This window comes from Pteropus medius, unplaced genomic scaffold (assembly GCF_902729225.1).
Source record: "Pteropus medius unplaced genomic scaffold, Ma_sr-lr_union100, whole genome shotgun sequence".
NCBI classification, from domain to species: Eukaryota; Metazoa; Chordata; class Mammalia; order Chiroptera; family Pteropodidae; genus Pteropus; species Pteropus medius.
This window is the reverse complement of record NW_024343732.1, coordinates 5,217,113-5,233,521: the sequence shown is the minus strand read 5'-3', so window position 1 is coordinate 5,233,521 and position 16,409 is coordinate 5,217,113. Positions and strand designations below refer to the sequence as shown.

General features: G+C 49.9%; 1 protein-coding gene across 1 annotated transcript in view; it reads left to right on the top strand.

Moving 5' to 3' along the window:
- The window catches only part of PEBP4 (phosphatidylethanolamine binding protein 4), a 221,391-nt gene that overhangs the window by 40,024 nt on the left and 164,958 nt on the right, over positions 1 to 16,409 (top strand). The window contains exon 3 of the mRNA XM_039868112.1: positions 756 to 882. Within this exon, the coding sequence (XP_039724046.1) occupies positions 756 to 882 (127 nt within the window). The remainder of the gene's footprint in view (positions 1 to 755; positions 883 to 16,409) is intronic.

Sequence of the window (16,409 nt, the reverse complement as noted above, 5' to 3'; positions counted from 1 at the left end):
ATACAGATGAGCCCTTAAGGCTAATTCTGGTGGCGTTGTGGGAACAGCACGCCCACTAAGCCTGAGTCTCAGAGTACACATGCTGTGTAGGCCCTTCTTCTCAGGGAGAAAGTAGATAAATAAATTCATACTACAGTCTTAATGACTAGATGTTTTACCCCCTGAGAGAGATTTGCATTTTGAAAGCGCAGCAAATAGTAGGTTGAGAGCCTAGGGTACGGACAATACTTAACCCAAAGAAGTGGATTATTTTAATGGTAGGATTTCCAAACATTGAGAGCATCTTAATTATGTAGGGGAGAGAACAGTCTGTGCCCATGAGGAAGGCTGTGTTAACTTGCTAAACTTTTCTTTACATAATAACCTTCTTGAAAAGCATTTTGTAAATGTTATTCTTATAAACTCAATGCTATTTTAAAGATGCTGACTGAATTTGCCTGTGAATATAAGTTCTTTTTGAAAAGTAAATACTTCTGGTAGGTAATACTTCCTGGGCACTGATGACTGGCCAGGCCCTGCTATAAACATTGATCACTTGCTTTACTTCTCACATCAACCCTATAAGTAGATATTATTAGTGTGCCCATTTCACAGGTGACTAAACCGAGGTGCCGAGGTCACACGGGTCACACAACTAGTTAGTAGGATTCAATCCCACTTGACTTTACATTCTCAACAATGCTAGACTGAAGCCTTATGAATCCGAGGCTCCCCTAAAACCCTGATATGGGCCAACCACCTCCCTCTCACCATAGGGGCCTTGAAGTTTTCTACCCTGAGTTGGGGAACATCGGCTGCATGTATATTCCTGACTGCAACGACTACAGACAAAAGATCACCCGCTGGTCCCAGCCGACAGTCAAGTTCTCGGGGGCCTTAGAGGTGAGTGAGTGGATCTGGCCTGGAGTGGGGAAAGTTGTGGGTCTCGGTTTGCCTCTGAATTTTCTCATCTGAGAGACTAGAAACTGTGTGCAGAGCCATCTGGGTTGGGTCTGGTGGTAACAGATGGCTGTTGTCATAAGTATGTGCCTTCCATAGAGCAGCACCATGGCCTAGAAGGAGGTTGAAGTGGTTGGGAGGGTTACAGAGTGGGAGCTTTGTTGGGGCTCAGGGGCTACTTACTGGCAAGGCCTTTCCCTGCTCCTGTAGTCCCTCGGCCCCCAAGCCTGGACCCTTAGTCATTGTGGAGACCAGCTAATGCATGCTTTTGAGTCTGGAGAGAGAAGGTAGAAAGAAGAGGTTCTGGAGAATCCTTTCTGTAGATGCATGGTAGCCGGGCTTTCAGAATGATCTTCTGAAAGGGGGGGAGCGAATTTGTAACAGGCAGCACTTCTCACGTAGGTTAAACAAGCAGAGGTTAGTGCATCTTGACTCTTAGTCATTGCAATATGAAACATGCTCAAAAGTTTGCCCTAAGTTGTCTGAAATAAATTGAAGCATTTAGGAATTGGAAATAACTGTTCCTTTTACTTGGAAGTGATTAGTATCATCTTGCTCTGGAAGATTCCCTTGGTTTGGGGATATAGTAAACCTGGGGAATGGCCATGAAAGTGGGAAGTGGGGCCGTAGCTGCTGCTCCCAGGGGCTAGGCCGTGGCCTGGGAGAGCTACTCCAGTGTTCTGGTCACCATTTCTTTCTTCCTTGACTCCTGGGCCTGACCGAACCCCCAAAGCATTGGGGGTGGAAGGTGATTTTCTGCTTTGTTTTAGTAGGAGGTGTCATTGTCAACCCAGGAACAAGGACTGTGGGTGGAGACAGAAGGTCGTGGTCAGGGTATGACCACATGCACACCGAGGCCAGCCTTCTGGTCTCCTCTGTGCGTGGTGTCATGGACTGGCCACAGCTAGCTCTTCCCCTCTGTCAGTCCAGCCTGGTGACAGCACAGGCTGAGCAAGACAACCAGTTCAGGGTTAGGGGTCGCCTGGATTACTCAGAGGTAGAGGGATAGATTTTTCTTTCTTTCTTGAACTGTTTTTCACTATTAGAGAACAAAGAAATTGTAATATGTTTTACAATTTATGAGTCTGAGAACAAAAAACATTGACCGGCTATCTTGTTTGCTGTAACATCTTTTTTTCTGGGAGACTGAGCCAGCAAATAATGAGGACACCTTCTTGGTCTGTTCTCCCTCCACCCTCCCAAGCCTCACACACGTGTATACGCATGCACACATCAACCCTGCTCTCTGACCTGGGTCACACACGGACAGGTAGGAGGAGCAGAGGAAACGTAAGTTGCTGTGATTCTAACTTGTGGGACAGGAGGTGGAAGGCTGCAGAAGCAGGGCAGAAGCCCAGTCCTTTAGAGAAGAGTATCGGGCTTGTCACTTAAGGAGTGAGGAAGTTGGACCAGGCGATTTCACAGCCCAGTGACTGTCCCAAGAGGGATTCTCAGTAGAGGAATCCGTTCCGTGGGGTATTGCTGCATGTTTCCACTAGATGGCAGTATAGACTACTCTGAGTATCTGGTGTCCTTGGGAGGGACAAGTTTGAAGCAAGTTTGGAAAGTCTTTGCATTTGATTCAGTTTAGTTGATACTGATCGTCCTGGGATATGGGTATATAACACAGAGAAGATAGTATCCCTCTCGACCCTGACATCTCCCCTCCTGAGGTGGGGTGGGGAAGAAAACCTGGAGACTTAGGAGGGACACAGAGCTGTGATTAAGAAAAGCCAAGGGTGGCAGATTTCACCAGAGAAAGTTTGGTCAAAGTGGTGGGTGGAAAGAAAAAAGTAGTATTTCTACTATGGTAACTATACTTTATGGAAATTTGACCTTTGAGAAGGCAGAGACAGTTATCGAATGCCACCATTCATCAGGTGGTACCCATTTTATGCTATAACTATTCACGTGTCATTTCATTCTCTCATCGACTCTGCAAGTTTTTCTTTACTCGAGACTGTTCGTGGCAAGTGACAAAAGCCAACTCAAACTGGCTGTGCCAAAAAAGAGGGAAGGCGTTATTGGTTCACAAACTGAAAACTCCAGAGATGACTTCAGGCGTGGCTGAATCCAGGGCTCAAATAATGTCACCAGGAATCCGTCTACCTCTCTATTTTCTTTTCTTCTTTTTCCATGCTGGTTTTATGTGTAATAGACTGTGTGTGGTGACAAAAATTATCGGCTTCAGATTTGTTTTTACTAATTTATTATCCCAGTGGGAATAGTTGACCCTTTCCAGGCATTAAAAGTCCCAAGATTTATTTGTCCTGTTTGGATAGCATGCCTATCCCTGAGCCAAACAGTGACCCAGGGCAGCCCTACTTAACCCACAGGAGTTGAGAGCAGAAGACGATGGCTCCCCCAAGGAGAAGCAAGGTGCGGTTATCAGAAGAGCATAGGTGTCGGGTAGGAAAAACGAGAGAAGTTCCTGCGGAAGGAGGGAGCGGGCCAAGTGCAGAGCTGGAAAGCGGCAGAGCCAGGGTTCAGTCCAGGTCTGCCCCACTCCAGAGGCTTGACCCTTGAACCTCTGGCACAGACTCTCAGGTAGACACTGAGATGCTGGCTGAGTGGAGGAGGCTCGCGGAGGGGATGCTTTCCTAGGACAGGAAGAGCAGTGGTCGCTAAGGAAGATGGTGGCGTGGAGGTGCAGACAGGCCAGGGACAGTGAGAAATGAGATGGTGGCTGGAGCTTCCTTTCTGGGGTAGAGAGAACACACACCTAGAGAGAGAGAATGACTGGGAAAGTTGGTGGGGAAGTGGGTATTATCAGGAACAGGGTTCCTCAGAAGTAGGGGCAGGGGAACCTGAGTCCTAGTGACTGATGGAAAAAGGCAAGAGGTTGGTGACTGGCTGTGTGGGGACAGTGCCTTCCTTCAAAGATTATTAAAACAATGCCACCAAAGCTGTGGCTGCCAGAGGACATGCCCAGGGAGCCCACTCCCCACCCCTCCTAAGCAAACCTCCAGGCCCTGGAAGGAGGGGAACAGTGAGCATAGGAAGTGCCTCTGTGCCTCCTGCGGAGCTTCCTGTCTCCATGCCTTTTTTCAGGCCACTTCCTCATATTTGGACCCTATACTCTGAGACACCCTGCCCCCACCAAAATGCTTTCTCCTCCAAGAAGCCTTCCCTGACTGCTTCCTTTTAGGACTCGCTCTCATCCCTAGCTGATCTCTACTTTTTCGGAGCATTTTTAATGTCCTCTACCCTCTAATCCCAGAGTTTACTTCTTTCTGTTTTGTGTCGTGGTTGTATATTCATAGATTCAACCAAATTATAACAAGACCGGGCGTTATATATCTTTGAACCACCCACAGCCCCTACCAACGTCACAGACCCCATGTTGACTGACTGAGTGACCAAGTGGGTGTTTGGATGGATGAATGGATGAATGAATGGCAGACAGAAGGAGACCTCATGGCGTGTGAGCTATGAGACAGGTGAGCCCAGCGGCTTGCCCTTTAAGCTGCTGGGTGTCCTGGGGCATCTGAAGGAAAGCTGCTGAGTGAGCCTGGTGGCCCCTGGGCCAGCACTAGTCTCTCTCCTCCACCCAGGGTCGGTGTGGACTAGGAGGCGGGAAGCGGGAAGCAGGGAGAGAACGAGGAATTCAGGTGGGTTCCTGAGAAAGCAGAGTAATGCAGGAAAATATGGAGGGTCCCTGTGCCAACAGCTGCTGAGCGCTGAGCGAGGTGTTGAAGTGAGAGGAAGCTTTCTCCCCAGGCACTTTGACAAACATTAAGAGGCAAACATCTTAAAATACATTCCTTCTCAAGCCAATGAAAACTGTAAGGCCCCTGAGAAGCTTCTTGACTAGGGCTTATTCTTCACCTTGAATTTAAGCAGCTGGAATCCTTTTGAAATGAAGAAATTGCCTTTAAGTGGGGAATGTGCATTGCATTCGAGGAAAGGAACAAAGACCACAGCACTTCCGTCCTGCTGTCCCTCAGCTTCCCAGGCAGGCTCAGCTGGGCCCTGTGTCTCCTCCCTAGAAAGCAGGTTGACTCAATGTCCTCTACCTGGCTGGGCAGGCATGTCCTCAAACCACCCTACGACTGCAGTGTCTGTGTTGCTGCCTCCTGAGGGCCACCTCCTTGCCCTGTGGGCCCAAGGTAGAGACACAAATTTCGACACAAATTATGTGCAGGCCTGGAATCTGGAGGCATACCCATGCAATAGAGTCACAGACTCCTCGCTGACAGGTCCCTCTGCGCTCACCAGCCACTCACACCCTTCTCTTTACACACACAGAGAAAAGTGGAGGTGCTGTGGTCACAAATGATTAGTGGAGACAGGACTCAGGGCTCCCAATGCCCGAGCTCATGCTGGTTAGAGCAGCCAAGGTGGATGTGCAGATGTGCTCGTCTGGGAAAGACGGGCCACGGGGCAGGCACTTGGGCCATGGAGTGTACGTGTACATGGGAGCAGCCGAGCGCAGGACCGTTCGCTCCAGAGATGGCAGTCGGTACACATTTGGTGCTACGGATATGAAATGATTCACTTAACAGATATTTATTGAACACACAAGCAACATGTTGGTGCCGGAAATCAAAGATAAAAGATGGCATCGTAGAGCTCCCAGTCTAGGTGGGGAGCCAGGCAGGTGTACGGCAAAGGTGGGGATGCTGGTGTCAGTGGTGAGACAGAGGAACCGTGGGTACCACGAGGGCAGCCAAGCTAAGCTGGAATCAGGAGAGGCCTCCAGGAGGAGGTGACCCTAAGCCAAACTATGGATGATGAACAGGCAGAGGGCATAGATGGGGAGCCAAGTGACCCAATCAGGGCTGATGCTCAGGAGGTGGCAGGGCCACACCGGGAGGGGCTGTAGAAGCTTCATGGGCTCTGGAGTGGAGTCTGGATTTTTTCTTGAAGCCAAGCTGGGGAGGGGGTGGTGTCATGGTTTGATTTTTAGACTGGTGAATGTGATCAGTTTGCAATTCAGAAAGGTCACTCTGGCTGCATGGGTGGAAGAATGGAAGTAAAGTGACACTCAAGGCAGGGAGAGCGCCCGGCTGAAGCCGCATAGGTGAGGGTGCAAATCATGGCCTAGATCTGAGAGATACAAAGAAGGCTGAATCCACAGGGCTTGGTGACTGCGGGGGAACGGGGGTCCTGCGCAGGGGAGGTGAAGGGCAGAATGACCTTCAGGTCCGTGATGGGCAGATGGGTGGGTAAGAATAAAGCTGAGCTTATAGTTTATCCGAAAAAACAAGACACTTTTGAGAGTGAAGGAGCTACTGTTAATAATCATCAGGATGACTTGAGTGATTGGGCCTTGTCCCTAATTATGATGCTTTCACCAAGTAAGGGTCACGAGAGAAGTACTAGACCTACAGGAACGACAGACGGGGGCAGTGACCTCTGCATACACTGAATTCGAGGATCCCGTGTGCACCCAGAGGCAGGTGCCCAATAAGCAGGCCTGGGATCTGATGCCGAGAAGAGAAGGCGGGGACGGAGGCCTAGATCTGGGTCCTCAGCTCCACCGGGGGTGGGGGATGGAATCTTCCAGGTGGCCAGGTTCACTGGGGTGAGGATATAGGGTGGTCAAGAGCAGCCAGCCGTAGAAGTCAGTTCCGACAGCAGCGGGGAGGCTGCTGCAGGCCCAGGCTGGGGGAGGGCCCGGCCTGGCTCCTGAGTGATGGAGACAACAGTTCCGGGACAGTGGGCGGGGAGCCGAAGGTACAGTCAGGACCCAGGGAGGAGTCCACTGGGGAGACCACCGATGCCTCAGTAGTTGTTTAGGGAAGAAGTAACGCCATACAACCACGACTCAGTGCCTAGCATGTGACAGGAACTTAAGAAACAGCATCAGTTGTCATTCTAATAAGGGCTTGGCTTGTAATAGTCTGAAGGGTGGAAGGCACAGAAGTTTGGGCTGCGGGAGGCTCAGGGAGGCCTGTGTGAGTCTGAGGCCCAGAGGCAAGAGCCAGTGAGGTGGTGACAGAGAGAAGGGATGGCGGGTGAAGCCAGGCCTGGTGAGGCAGCGCCCAGCACCCAGACAGGGATGCCCGTATGGAGGATAACCTGCTCACAGGTCGTGTCATTTTATCCTTTGTCCCCGGCCAAAGTCTGCTGAAATCACACAGCTTTGTCTCACCCCAGCCCAGGCTGCTCAGCCATCTGTTATGGGGGTGCTTTGGCCACAGTGGGACGAGGTGAAAGAGGAGAGTTGCTCATCACCCTTTCTAACCTTGGCAGTCCGATTTTTGGGTGGCAAAGAAGCAATTCATGCAGGATTCCACCGGATCCTTCCAGCTGCATTCAGAGCTGGCAGAGCAGGGATGATCCCCACAACTGCAGGCGGGGGCGCTGTCCGAGGTCACACTTGACAAAGCTGGGGAGTGGAGGAACCAGCCCGAGATGACAAGTCTCCTGCCTTCCCGTCCCCTGCTCTTTCGGTTCTGTAATTTTGCCTCTCAAACCCACCCTGATTACTGGAAAACAGCCCCCAGTGTTCACACTGGACTTGGGGTATCACTCACGCATCCATCCTCTGGAGTACATCGTGTTGGAGCCCTCCTCTCTCCGGACACTGTTCCAGGGACACAAACAGAAACAAACCCCAGCCCGGCCCGCACTGGGCATCTCATAATGGTGAGAACGTGAACTGTTGTCATTGTCAACAGAACAGACTCGGAAGCACTTGGGTGACTGACGCGTTGTTCCCTGGTGGCTTCGCTGGCCTTGATCTTCACGGCCGGTCCTCTTTATCCCCCGCCGCCTTTCCTGTCCTTATACTCGCTGCTCCAGGGTTTACACAACCTCCGGTCAGGGCTGGGCCCAGCCCTTCAGAAACGTTTTAATAAAGCCGCCTGTCCCCCATCCACAGGATGTTTGCCCCGTAATTGAGCATCTGATGTCGGCCAAAAGCTTCCAGGCAAGTGCTAGGGAAGCAGGTTCCAGATGTTTTTCAGATCAAATAATGTTTCTTTGAAAAAACTGTGTGGGCTGCTCCATCAAGGGGGCAGATGGGGCCTGAAAGCAGAGTTCAGTGGGTTTGCATCCTGGCTTTGAAAAAAAAAAAAGGTCACTGAGCAAGTGTCTGTGTGGGGTGCTTCGCGTGTTGGAGTCTGTTCGCAGCGGCCTGTTGGGAGCGCGGGCAGCGGCTTCTTGGATTTTCAAATAGCTGTCCCACCTTTGTCGGGAGCCATTAAGTGGGACAAACGCAAATTTTGAAGGCTACAGCGATTTGCTGCCTGCTCTCTCTGGGGAGAGAAGGTAGTGGCCTAAAGAGGCGTTCAGAGCAAGTTTCCCAGGGGTTTTAAGTGAGTGATGTCCTTTATTAATATTTGTTCAGTCTTGTAGGCTTGAGGGCGAGGGAAGGAGGGGAGGCAGCGAGGAGGTCCTCTGCTGGGCGGAGCGGCTGCTGCGTGCCCACTGCGGTCCGACAGCCTCCTGGTGGGCAAAGGCCTGAGAACGGGGTGGGGTGGCTGCTGGGCGCTGGGGGGCCACGGGTGATGGGGGCAGTGGTCATGCCGCCTGGACTTCGAGGGTGTCTCTCTCTCGCCAGGGCATCCCCGATACAGACAGCACGTTGTTCTATTTCAGAGGCCCTCTGGCCCTAACCACGCTGTGTGGGGCGGGCAGACCAGGTATTGGTGTCTCTTTTACAGATGAGAAACAGCAGCATGAGGGAAATTATATTATTTAGCTTTTAATAGATTTTATTTTCAAGAGAAATTTTAGGTTCACAGAAAAATTGAATGGAAAGTACAAAAATTTCCATATGCCTGTTGCTCCCCAGTGAGCCTCCCTGCTATCAACACCCCCAGCAGCGTGGCACGCTGGACCTGCACTGACACGTCAGGGCCACCCAGAGTCCATGGCTCACATGAGTGTTCACTCGTGCTGTTGGATGGTCTGTGCGCGAGGACAGATGTGTAATCACACAGAGTGGTTTCACTGCCCTGAAATTCCTCTGAGCTCCACATTCTCATCTTTCCCCCCTGCTGATCCCTGGAAACTATGGGTCTGTCTACTGTCTGCATAGTTTTGCCTTTTCCAGAATGTCATATTGCTATAATTCTATCATATGTAGCCTTCTCTGATTAATAGAGACCCTAGACTACCATCTGGGCCTGAAGGCTCAGAATTGTACTTCTCTTAAGTTTCTAGCAAGACTCTGGAGCGGACAAGATTCACCCACTCCTGCTTCTGGTGTCAACTCCATTCTCAACATCCATTTTCTTGTCTGTCTCTCCAGCTAGAATGTAAACTCCCTGAAGGCAGAGATCTTTGCATGCCTGGGAGAGGGGCAAGAAAGTAGGCATTTCCCACCAGGGAGAGCTGTGCCACCATATAAAGCTAAGAGCAGAGTGGGGCGGGTTGTCTCTTGCTAACAAGAGTGTAAGCGTTAGAGTTTTCAAACCACTTTCCCTGTCAGGACAGTGCTTATCTTCCATCAGTCCGGAGAGGGGGGCCAGGCAGGTGTCTCTGGCCACGGTGGGGAATCCCAGGCCCGAGATCAGCAGGAGAAGACAGATGCTTAGCCTCAGAGCCCACGCCAGATGCTCGTTGCCTCGAATATCATCTGAGTCTTTTCACAACCTTGTGGACATCACTTTGCTCTGACACAGATACATTAAGTGGGGCGGTGAGACTAGAACTCAGATCCCCAGCTTCCTGTGCTGTGCTCTTGCCTGCACCCCCTCCATCTCCATCGTCCCCCAGCGTTTAGTCTCTGGCCGTGTTTACTGACCATTTCCCACATGGTCAGGCTCTATGCTGAGTGCTCTAGAAACATTAAGCCTAGGGCCACCTAGCACGGTGGGCGTAATTTCCTTCATTCCACAGATCAAGGGACTGAGACACACAGTAAGATTCCAGAGCTCATGAGCGATAGAGTCGGGATTTGAACCCAGGTCTGTGTGGGCTCCAGAGCTCATGCCCCTAACCACAACGTAGCACTGCCGCCTGAGGGTAGGGGGTGACCTGCAGTATGTATCCCAAATGGCCTGAGCTTCAGCCACGGGCTACAGGTCCAGGGGGAAAGCCAGCTCCTAAGCCAAAGCCGGGAAGGAGCAGGATGTGGCGCTCCCCTCATTCTGCCACCTTCCTTTATACACGGGCCTGGCCATATCAGATGATTTAGCCAAGGGAAATATGGGAGGGGGCAGGGGCATTCAGGAGAGTGCACAGATTAGGCACCCTCCATTTCTTCGATTTCCTCCGTACTGCTAACATGAGATAGAGCCTCAGGATGAGCCTCCGGAGCTCCTAAGTCCCAGGCCTGAGTTCTTCCCACCGCGTTGGGAATGCAGAGGGCCGGTGCCAGTGCGTGGAGAGCCAGACTAGCCTGCGTGGAGGCAGACAAGGCTCGCAGGGGCTGGGAAAGGAGGAGTGCCAAGTTGGCCCCTAGATGCGGCTCTTCAGGCCTTGATTGTGGGAAGGCCTAGATGGTCTCTTGCTAGCTCCTTGGGGCTGCAATTGGAAGAGCTGACACCAGGGGGAGACAGGCGACTATCATCCTGCCCCCAGCAACACGAGCAGGCGCTGTGGCCAGGCCTTCGTTGTAAGAAGGCATTGCCCAGGGTGGTCGGGCAGTAGAGACTTGCCCAGTAATGGAAAAATGGAGGTCCCTGACTGGGGTTGAGGGTGCTCCCCTCTGCACCCCTCGCCCCATCGCTCCCTTTGCCAGTCAGTTGTGAAAATGCCTTCCGTTCAAATACAAGTATCCCTGGTCCGGAATTCCTTAAACCAGGGGCCACTAACTTGAAACGCTCTAATCAGATGGGTGAAGCGGCCCATCAGAAGGGAAGCAGGAGTGCCCAGCTGACCCACTTGCACTGAGGATGCTCCTCATATCCCACCCAGGGTTAAAAAAAGTTTTTATAGTCTCGCAGGAATGAGAATCGCTGGGTATCAGAGCGGACTTCCTTGGTTTACAGAGAGCTCGGAGCCTGAGGGGTTCATTTGAGATGCAGCCAGGCCCCGGCTTTGCGCAGCCCTTGTCCTACATCCTAGCTCTGTCACTCATAAATCTGGGTCCTAGGGAAAGTTATTTCTTCTCCCTAAAGTTTCTTTTCCTCACCTTAAAACGGGTATAATGTCCATTTTGGGATGAGATCCAGTGGTCCGTTCTCCATCCCAGTCTTTCCGACCCATCAGCAGCATGTGACCCCTTTGGTCACTTCCGTCTCTTTGACGCATTTTTTCCACCTAGTTTCTGGGACTCACATTCTCTGAGTCTTCCAGCTTCTTCACTTCCCAGTCTCTTTTGTCGTTTGCTCCTCTTCTCCCCAACCTCTTCATGTAGGATATTTCAGGCCTCAGTGCTTGGTCTTCTTCATCTACACTTTCTCCCTGGGTGGTCTCATCTACATGATGTCCTACTCACAGGGCCACTGGGGTATCTGATAGACACCTCAAAGGCAGCACGTCCAACCCCAAGTACCCAGTCTCCAGCCCCCCTCCCCTCAACCTGTTCCACTTGCTGTCTCTCCCAGTCTCAGCAGAGAGCAGCTCCGGCCTTTCAGTTGTGTCCGCTGAGCATCCTGGAGTCTCCAACAACTGCTCTTTCCCTCCTAGCATATACCCCACCCACCAGGAAACCCTCTTGGCTTTGCTTTCAAAGTATATCCAGAAGCTGACTACTTATCTTCTCCTCCACTGTTAACATCCTGGCCAGGGCCAAGCCCCTCTCTACCTTGATTATTGCAACAGCCTCCCAGCTGGTCTCCCAGATACTATGCCTGCCCCAAAGGCCCAGCGTATTCTCGATACAGCGGCTAAAGTAAGCCTTTATACCTGCAGGTCAGAGCAGTTCACTCGTCTGCTCAGAACCCTTCAATTTCTCCCCAGATCACCAGCGTAAGAGCCAAAGTGTTCCCAATGGCTTATGAGAGCCTATATAACCTGACCCATGGTCACCTGTGACCCTAACTCCTACCATTTTTTTGCCTTGTTCGCCTGGCTCCAGGCCTCCTGGCATCCTTTCTGTCTCTTGACTGCACCAAGCATGCGATCGTGCCCTTGCACTAGTGGCGTGTCTGCCTGAATCACTCTTCCCCCTCGTATCTTCATGGCGCACATCCACACTTCCTTCAAATCTCTGCTTAAAAATGTCATCTTCTCGAGGAGGCCTTCTCATCGCTCAGCCCTGGTACTCCCGAGCCCCCTGATCCTTTCCACTCCTTTCCATTGTATTTATCACCTTCTAACCTACATACAATTTCCTTCCCTGTTTGTGTGTTTTGCTTATTTTCAGCCCCACCCCACAGCTAGGATAAGAGCTCCAGGAGGGCAGGAATGTCTGGTTTATTCACCCAAGCCCTGGGACAGTCTCTGCCACGTAGTTGGCCCTTAATAAATATTCGTTGAAAGAAGATTATTGGAGAAAGATTATGAGAAATCATGTATGTAGAGCCCGTCAGTGCCGACATAGGAAGCATTCGGTAAATGATGGTGATGGTGGTGATACTTTCCTTTGATGCTGTGGTGACTGGTGCAGCCTGCAACGTGACAGCCGAGGCAAGGCAATGACTAGAGGACGTGGGATTCAAGACAGAGGGCTGTGGAGTTTTGTTTGTTTGTTTGTTTGTTTGTTTGTTTGTTTTTAATGAGTTTATGGAGAAATAATGGGGGGTATGGAAGGGAAATATTTCATCCCTCCTTAAAAAAGACTAGATCTACAAGGCAGGACACAGGGCTATGCAGATAACAGACACTCAGTAAACCTACAGAATGATGAACAAATCCCTGTCAGTGTTTGCAGAGCTGACTTTGGAAATTGGACAAGCAGACTTGGCAAAAAGTTTGGGGTGGGGTTTGGATCGAAATAAGAGCAATGAAAGGCAGTAATCTCCTGAGGCTGGACAGAGGAGGCGGTCTGCTGGCGCGGAGGTAACCTCCCGCTGGTCAAGTTCACACCATCCCACCTGGTACTTATGGACTGTCCCAGGTTTCTCTTCCTCCAGTGCCTCTTCACGAAAAATGGGTATGTGGCGATGTGTAATGCCAGCAAAACTGCCTCTAGCTCTTCATCTTGCAAATAGAGCGATGGTTAATTTCAGGTTTGGAACCCAATCCCTTGATTTCTCATGTGCTAAGACAGAAGCCGCTCACCAGCTCTCCACACATCTGGCGCTCCCCATCCTCTAACTCCCCCATCTCAGACGGGAAACGGAGCCACAGGAGATGTACCTTTTTCAGGATGTGACCGGGGAACAGCTATTTCTTCTTCCTGGTTCATTTCTTCCTTTCACTAGCAAAAGCCCAGGGCTCCATGGAAAGGTGCCTGCCAGGCTCAGATGTCTGGGAAGTGGGGAGAGGCAGTCAGGCCAATTCCTCTGATGTGGCTCTGTCCACTTCAGCCTCAGGACTGTTAGACAAGCCAGTGAAGGACCCACCTCTACATGAAATCCAGGCAGTTACTTTAGAGCAGTCAGCATAAAACCAAAACCACAAAGCCGTAAAATACCTACAAGAGCAACAGACAGGTAAATGTTTATCTGATATCAGGGTAGAGAAGATCTACCTGGGCATAAAAATCGAGGGACAAAGCCAAAAAAGAAAAGAGGGATGGATGTGAGTTACGATATTTGAAACTTCTACACTTTCAAAAATGCCATAAAATAAAGTAAAAATCCAACGACAAAACCGAGAGAACATATGTGCCACAGATATGGCAAAGGACCATCATCTTTTGGCATAAAGAGCACTTATAAATCAATAAGGAAAAGATGAATGCCCCTTTTAGGAAAACAGGGCAAAGGACGTTAATAGGTGATTTTAGAAAGTTCATTAAAAACGTGTGTCGAAAGCTCAATGCCATTTATAATTCAAAAAAACGTAGTTTTAAAAACAGTATAGACTTTATTTAAAACCGGCCAAATTTGCACTTAGGGCGTTTTTTAAGGAAAGTATACATTAGTAGAAGTACGATTGCTTCATCTTTCTGGAGGGTGATTTGATAATGTGTGTTAAAATCGTTCACATGTTCATTGTGTAATTTTAGTGTTATGAATTTATTCTAATCTGATGATTACTTCATCAAGACACATGCAAATTTATGTAAAAGGATGTTCATTGTAGAGTTATTTAAAATAGCAAAAGAAAAACCATTAAACATTCAACAATAGGTTGGTTCAATAGAACATGTTCTAGTCATGTGAAAAAGTATCATGGAACCATTAAAAATCATGTTCTCAAGGAACATGTAAAGCTATTGGAAAGTCTTACAGTATATTTTTAAGTAAATGAAACCAAATGATAAAACGGTAATTTCACAATAGTCCCAATTTTCAAAAATTATATCTTTTTACGCATGCAAAAAAAAAAAAAACAAAAAAACTAAATGGATAGAGAATACATCGAAATGTTAACATTGGATCACCTCGAGTGGTGGGATTAAGGGTGATTTTTATTTTCTCCTTTACACTTGTCTGTAATTTCCGTATGTTCTCCAAGGAATTACTTTAATAATAAGGAAAAAATGTTATTTGGGGAGGAAGAAGTGAATGCTAAGAGGAAAAGGCTTCAGCTACCCAAATGGTCTGAGTGCTCGTTGCTGTGGAAACTATAACTTTGAATTGCCCAACTTTTTGTGAATTACTTCCCTGCTCTGCAGGGTTAGCGCTTAGAGCTGGATTCAGCATTATCCGGGCGTGGGCACGTGACTGGGGGGTGGTGAAAACCCAGGGGCCCTGCCTCAGGCAGAGGTCTGCAGGAGGGTCCTGGGTTTCGTTCTGGCTCCCTCTCCCCTTCTAGGTACAGAAGGCTCTGGTGTCCCGCAGGGGATGCTGGGGCAGAAGCTGCCTTGTGTGCAAATTAGCCAGGAAGCCAAGAAGCAACCCACTGCTTCACTGAATAGGGTCCCCCCAGCACCTGGGTAGAGTGTTTGATGGTTTTCATTAATCAGCCTCGCCCCACTCCCAGCTTGGCATCTAAAGATGGGGTCTCAGCAGTGCTGTGGGGAGGTAGGGAAAGTGGCTTTATTCTTTTTGTGTCAATAAGTCCCAGGGACAGTATTAAGTGAGGTTTCTAAACAAAGTCCCAATCCCAGCTTGAGCCTTGACCATTCGCTCTGTCTTGCTCCCTTTTTATCACTGAGAGTGCAGTCCCTGCCCTGCAGAGGAGTCATGATGAAGCACCAGCCCAGCCCTTCAGGAAGCTGGGGGCTGGGCACCCTGAGTGCAAAGGCACTTTCATATGCCTATTCTCGGAACGCGAATGTCTTGCTGCCATTTGTGAATCCTGCTCCAAGCTCTGGGTGTGGAGAACTGGTTGATTTATAGATCAAGGCAGCCACAAGTTGGAATTTTAAAAAGCAATGTGTCCTTTGAGCAGGAGCCCGGGCTGGGGGCTTCGCAGGCTGTCGCTTTGTCCCAGGGACCAGATGGAACTTGTTTTTCTGCTCACTTGGGGGTTTAACCCTTAGTGCACTCCCTCCCATACAGCCCCATTCAGGAATCCCTGCCTTTGGGGCGAGGCATCAGCCATGAGCAAGCATCCTCGAGTTTGAGCCTCAGTGACATTTATTGGAAATGCCTCATCTTTTCAATCCTCTGCCTTTGCCGGATTATTTTGTTTTATTTAGCATACACTGGCATGCGCCAGGTACTCTTTCTAAGGGCTTTAGAAGTATTAACCCATTTTCTCTTCACAATCATTATTATCCCCATTTTACAGATGAGTACACCGAGGCACAAGTCGGTTAAGCAACTTGGCCTAAGATTACACAGCTGGTGAGTGATGAAACCAGAATTTGAAGCCCTGCTGTCTGGTTCCTAAATTTGTGTGTTTAATCACAAAATCATGGCTGCCTCTCAGAGAGCTGGTAAATGAATCCAGCTCTTAACGGTTCAGCGGTCCTGGGTGGTCCTTCCCATTCAAGTTATCAAAGCGTAAGGCACCGTCAGAGTAAGATGAAATCCATGTCCCAGGTACACGCGTCTGAAACATCACTGCCAACCTGGGTCTGTCTCACCTGAGACCCCGGTGTCTCCTTCAGGCCCATCAGGCTGCGAAACCCTCATTCGTAAGGTCTGTGCGATGTAACGAGAAAGGTTCAGGGTTCAGCGCCCACCTCCATTCCACCCACAGCACCTGTGAACCCAGGGCCACCAGGTGAGATCCAGGAGTTTGGAACTTCTGTTGAAAAACTTTGTGTCACATACAGCTTCTTTCCAACAGGGGTCCTGGGACCTGCCTTTTGTAAACTCTTGCACCTATTTATGGAGCAGAAACTGCGGGGCCGTCTGAACCTTTGTGAAATATTGGAATCCTACACCGCCCAGGCAGAAGGAGCTGCTCCTTATCCTAGGGAAGTCACCATAGTTTTTCGTCCCCTTCTGTGGAGACAGGAGCTGGACAGAGACCTGCACCCGGCACTCATCAGAACCTGGGTCTGGCACAGAGCTAGTTAGAGTCAGATGTCCAGGGCACCCGGGCTGTGCAGGAAGAGGCCACCATCTGGAGAGGGGCTAATAAGGCACGAGACCCAAAATGAAGCGGCATGGGGTTTGTCACAT